This window comes from Otolemur garnettii, unplaced genomic scaffold (assembly GCF_000181295.1).
Source record: "Otolemur garnettii isolate 467f Iridium unplaced genomic scaffold, OtoGar3 scaffold00087, whole genome shotgun sequence".
NCBI classification, from domain to species: domain Eukaryota; kingdom Metazoa; phylum Chordata; class Mammalia; order Primates; family Galagidae; genus Otolemur; species Otolemur garnettii.
Window position 1 is genome coordinate 1329094 of NW_003852482.1, and position 5439 is coordinate 1334532.

The 5439-nt window shown below is 59.7% G+C and overlaps 2 protein-coding genes across 2 annotated transcripts in view; both read left to right on the forward strand.

Moving 5' to 3' along the window:
* The window catches only part of LCN6 (lipocalin 6), a 3726-nt gene extending 3082 nt beyond the window's left edge, over positions 1 to 644 (forward strand). The window contains exon 7 of the mRNA XM_012808188.1: positions 633 to 644. Coding sequence (XP_012663642.1) covers positions 633 to 644 — 12 coding nt within the window. The remainder of the gene's footprint in view (positions 1 to 632) is intronic.
* A 195-nt stretch (positions 645 to 839) lies between these two features.
* LCN10 (lipocalin 10) lies at positions 840 to 4193 on the forward strand. Its single transcript, XM_012808189.1, has 6 exons — positions 840 to 944; positions 1465 to 1604; positions 2833 to 2917; positions 3098 to 3233; positions 3803 to 3901; positions 4165 to 4193. The coding sequence occupies exons 1-6, from the start codon at positions 840 to 842 to the stop codon at positions 4191 to 4193; spliced, it is 594 nt and encodes a 197-aa protein (XP_012663643.1).
* The last annotated feature ends 1246 nt before the right edge of the window (positions 4194 to 5439 follow it).

Genomic DNA, 5439 nt, shown 5'->3' on the forward strand with positions numbered 1-5439 from the left:
TGCAGCCAGCGCTGGCACTGCCTGTGTGGGCTGGGAGAGGATCCCAGCTCTCCAAGCTCAGCTGTCTCTGGGTTAGTGCTTTGGCTGCTTCCAGGATAGGGGTTAGGGACCCTGGAGGGCCTGCACTTGGGGTCTTCCTGCATTCCGGAGGGGGTACTGCCTGAAGTCCTGGGAGAAGCATAAGCTGTAGGGGCTGCTGAGTGGGAAGTGGGGGGAGTGTCTTTGCTGCTGGTACTGAGGTGAGGTGCACACAAGGTACCATAATCCCTAAGGTGGGACTGGCACACGCCTGCACATGGGAGCACCCATTGCACATGTGCACACCCATCCAGTCTGGCCTATCCTGGCACCTGCTTTGGGCACTGCCATTGAGGGAGGCCCTTGAGGAGGTGGTGAGGGTCTGGGCTGGGGCAGCTGTGGGAGCACTCTCCACATGCATGCTGCCCTAGAAGGGTCTGGGCCTTTTGCCTCTCACCTGGAGGGTTCAGAATGAGAGGCCCAGGGTGCCCAGGTGACATGGTTCCCAGGTATAATGGGGTGCACACGTGGCGACCTAGGGTCAGGGTGCTGAGGAGGGTAAGAGTCTTGGAACTCAGTGTGGCCTCTGGGAATGTGATGGACTCTGTCTTTAGACAGAGATCTGAGGTGGCAGGGCTGTGCCAAGGCTTAGTGCCTGGGGGCCCAAGGCCAGAGCCACACCTACTGCCTCCACCCCCTACCTCCGGCCCAACCCTGTCTGGTCCGGGGCTCTGGGGTGGGTCAGACGCCCACCACAGGGCTGGCACAGGGAGACTTAAATGCAGTGTCCAGCCCTGGGTGGGTGAGGAAGGAGGGTGAGGATGAGGCTGGGGCTGCCAGTCCTGCTGCTGGTCCTGGTCTTGGCTAGGGGTTCCCAGCCACAGGAGTGGCACTCCAAGGAGGCCCATACTGTCAACTGGGACAAGGTGAGCCATATGCCTTGAGGGCTGGGAACAGTGGCAGGGAAGCCATCTGGGAACAAGCCTGCAGGGCTGGGAACAGTGGCAGGGAAGCCATCTGGGAACAAGCATGGCTCCTGGGGCCAGCAGGCTACCCATCTGGCCTCTCTCTCTATGACTATAGCACACGGGTCCCGTGAACTACACAGTGAAGGGGCCAGAGCCCTGAGGAGGGGCAGGGTAGAGAGGCCCAGAGAGGGCAGGGGATACAGAACAGGGAGCTGTGTTTTGGGTAAGGGGGCGGGCTTGCCGGCAGAAGGTTCCTGCACCATGGTGAGTGGACCCTGGGAGCAGGCCCTGCCTGCTGGTGGCTGGGGTTTCAGTGGGAATAGCTGACTCTCCATACCTGCTTGACCCCGTGTAGGTAATGGCTGGGCCTCTGGGAAGGGTCCCTTGTCTGGTGGGTTCTTTTGCTAAAGCCTCAAGGGGGTATGACCCCCTCAGCAGCTGCTCTGCACCTGCCCTACCCCCAACACCCCCTGGGCAGTTTTCAGGGTTCTGGTACATTCTGGCAGTGGCCAGTGATGCACAGGGATTCCTGCCGGCCAGAGACAAAAGGAAGCTGGGGGCATCTGTAGTGAGAGTGAAGAAGACAGACCAGCTCAAGGTGGTCACTGCCTTTAGCCGGTGAGTGGGCACGGGCGGCTCCCAGCAGCCCCTCATGGACAAGGGGCACCCCCTTCTAGGAGGCAGGATAGGGAAGGCATTAGGCAGGAAGCTGGGCCTGTTGGCCAGTCTGGAAGCTCAGAAGGACTGTCCCTAACTCTCTCCCCCAACAACTCAAAGGATGGATTTGGGCAGAAGCTGCCTACAGCTCAGGGTGGAGTCCACAGCCAGTGGGTGTTTAGAGTGTCTCCCTGTGCAGTGCTGCAGGCCCTGGTCTGATGGAGGAGCCCTGAATCAGAGCCTTAGTTGATATGAGGGTGAAGCAAACTCTGGGAGCTCGCCTCCACCACCCCCATGACCCCTACCCGCCACGTCCCAACATTCCCAGGCCCCCACAGCCACCACTACCCCTAGGCCTTGCCACCCCCCAGACCCCACCACCCCAGGCCTTCCCTCCACTAGGTCCAGTCACACCCCAGGCCCTCCCTCCCCCAGGGCCCGCCACACCCCAGGCTCTAGCCCCCTCCCCACTGCCCTGCCATCCCACAGATTCCACCATCTCCCAGGCCCAACCCCTCCCAGGCCTTACCACCCCCAGACCCTCCACCCCCCAGGCCCTGACACTTTCCCGGGCTCTCCCCACCTAGGCCCACTCCAGACTACCCTAGGCCTCCACCACCCCCAGGACCCCACCCTCAGGCTTCACCATACCCAGTCCCTATCCCTAGGCCTCCACTACACCCAGGCCCCAAACCCCGAGACCCTGCCACCCCCTGGACCCCCACCACCCCCAGACCCCCGCTATCCCCAAGCTCCCATCATCTCCAGGTTCGTGGGAAGCAAGAGGTACCTAGACATTTCCTTCCCTTTTCTTTTTTTTTTTTTGAGACAGAGTCTCACTCGTCGCCCTGGGTAGAGGGCTATGGTGTCATAGCTCACTGCAACCTCAAACTCTTGGGCTTAAGTGATTCTCTTGCCTCAGCCTCCCAAGTAGCTAGGACTACAGCTACCTGCCACAACTCCTGGCTATTTGTTGTTGTTGTTGTTGTTGTTGTAGTAGTTGTCATTGTTGTTTAGTGGGCCTGGACTGGGTTCAAACCTGTCAGCCCTGGTGTATGTGGCTGGTGCCCTAACCACTGAGCTAGGGGTGCCGAGCCCAGACCTAGACATTTTCCTGGGGGTCTCAATGGCCTCAGGGCATGAGGAGGGGCTTTCCAGGCCCAAGGCTGCAGTTCCCTCCCTCCCGCAGGCCACAGGGGTGCCAGTCACAGGAGGTGACCCTGCAGAGGGACAGAAAGAAGACTGTGTTCAGGAACACCTGTGCGTATGGAGGGGTTGGGAGGAAGGTGGGGGAGGGGTCCTGGCCCCAGAGCAGTGGCCAGTAGGTGGTCAGGCTGGCTCTGGGCCTCCCAGCCTGGAAGGTGAGACTGGATGTGGCACCTGTTCCCTCTGGACAACTGCCATAGCTGGATCTGAGGGCTCGGGTGCCCTGAGCTTAGGGCTGGGTGTGGCAGGGCCTTGTGTCCACTGGCTCTCTTCCAGTGAGAGGGGTGAAGGCCTTCCGAGTGCTGGCCACCGACTACAGCTACGGCCTGGTCTATCTGCAGTTGGGGAGGGTGGCCATCACCCATAGGACCCTGTTGCTCCTCCGTGAGTGGGGGCAGGAGAATGGGAGAGGAGGGGAGGCCTGGGGGCCAGAGAGGATACAGAGGGGCAGCTGAGCAGAAGTGACAGATGGATGGTAGATGGGTGGTGGATGTGGAGACCACCGTGGCGGGCCTGCAGGTAGCCTGTAGGGGTGGGAGAGCATCTGAGGGGGAGGTCACTATGGCAGTGAGAGGCCACAGCAGATGGTGGACTATCTATGTGTTGGGAAGGTCACCAGGGTGATGGCAGGTGCAGCTTCCAAAGTTTTGGGGAGACTGGAGGGGGGAAGGTGGTATGGGAGTGGTCCTGGGTCTCAGTCCAGGGTGGGCATGTTTAGGACACAGCTGGTCAGAGGGCACCATGTGAGTAGAGAAGTGGCTGCCCTGGCCGTGTAGACGGCTGTGCACCTGGCCACCTCCCGGGGGTCACTTTTCTAAGCAGTGGGGTCAGCATGCAGCCGGCTGCCTTTCGTGAGTTACTTTTCCAAGGAGAGGGGTCTGCATGCTGACCCCCCAGATGGCCAGGGTTGGAGTGTCTGATGCTGTGGTTTTGATGCCCGTCCCACTTCACAGATAGACAGAATGTGTCGAGTTTCCAGAATCTGAGAGACTTCATGGACTGGTGTGACATCTTGGCCCTTACCAAGACTGCAGTGGTCCTCCCAAAAGATGGTAAGTTCTGACCTCCGGGCTTTGGCCTCCTATCAGCATGGTGGAGGGAGCCACAAAAGGGTCCATCTTTCCTGGGTAGGCTTTTACAGGCCTGCAGCAAGCCGTGAGGCGCACCTGAACGATCCCTGGCCTGTGCTGGCCAACCGTGTGCAGATGGTGGAAGTGGCATGAGTGCTCTGTCTGGTTAGGGGGTCCCAGGCTTGTGGCAGGGGTGCCCCCTGCCCCCAGCAGATAGCCTGCTCACAGCCCCTTTCCTCCCGCAGCGTCCTGTGCATACACCATCCTGCCTTGAGAGCCAGCATCCTTTGTTCTTTCCTTTTGACTTTTGGTCCTCCCAGACCCCACAGCATTGCTCCAGATGACAGGTCTTCTTCTCAGTGGCTTGTTGAGAAGTGTTTGGTGACCCTGGGCCATTGAAAGTGTGAAACTCAAGGGGCTCCGACCTCCGAGGATGAGGAAGGAGGGCCCCCTCCCCTGTGTCCTCCCAAGTGCCCCCCCACCCCCAACTGGCATGCTGCTGTGAAATAGACCACGGGAGTGCAGTGTGGTCCTGTGCCTGCCCTTTGTACTGCCTCTGCCTCTGTGCTCCTGACACCTGACACTTCCTCAGGAAGCCCGTTGTGTGCCCAGAACCAAGCTAGCCTCTGGGCCAGGGTGGGAGCTGGTCCAGCTTGGCACTAGAAGTGGTGCTTTGCTAGGAGGGGCAGATGACTGTGGTCACCCAAACACACAGTGTTAACCCTGAGAAAGGTATCTGGGGATAGCATGGGCCACAGCAGTAGGCCTAGGGTAAGCTTCTTAGAGGAAGTGGCATTCCTACTGAGACTGAGGGGCAGTGGCACTGAGGGAGCAAGACAGCACCCCTGATGAGGAACTAGCTTTTGAGAAGATCCTGGAGTGGGAAGGGTCAGGGGACTGCGGTGTGCAAGCAGCTGGGGCCTCATGGGGCCTGGTCGGGACCTTGGGCTTACAGCATCTTCAAGATGCCCCAACAGAGACATCATGTGGGGAGAGACCTGGTGGTTATGAGGATTTGAAGCCCTGATCTGTACTTAGTAGTCAAAGTCACAGGCACAGGTGACCTCCTCTAAGGAGCAGGTAACAGGGCTGCCCAGTCAGCCTGGAGCCAGCTGCCAAATCCCAGTCCTGGGAAACGTGACCGTCACCTGGTCCCATTTGTGGGTCAGCATGGTCTGAGCCCTAGGCCCGGCTCTGTTGGGCAGCTCTACTGACCTCCACCGGGTTTGTTCTTGTGTTTGGGGTCTGACTGGAGTTTAGTTGACTTAGGGAGCACCCAGATGGGTGGGCTCAGCTCCACCCACAGGACACCCAGCCCAAAGGCAGAGCTGGGGCATGTAAGAAGCATGGGTATGGGGTGGAGGTTGAACACCACAGGTGCCCACTTTCACGCACAACCTCAACAGGGTGGGGGGTGGGGGCTGAACGCCACGGGTGCCCACTCTCAGCACAGCCTCGACAGTTCACATCCCCTCTGAGCAGGACAGATCTTCACCCCATCTTCCACTGTGGGTCCCCCA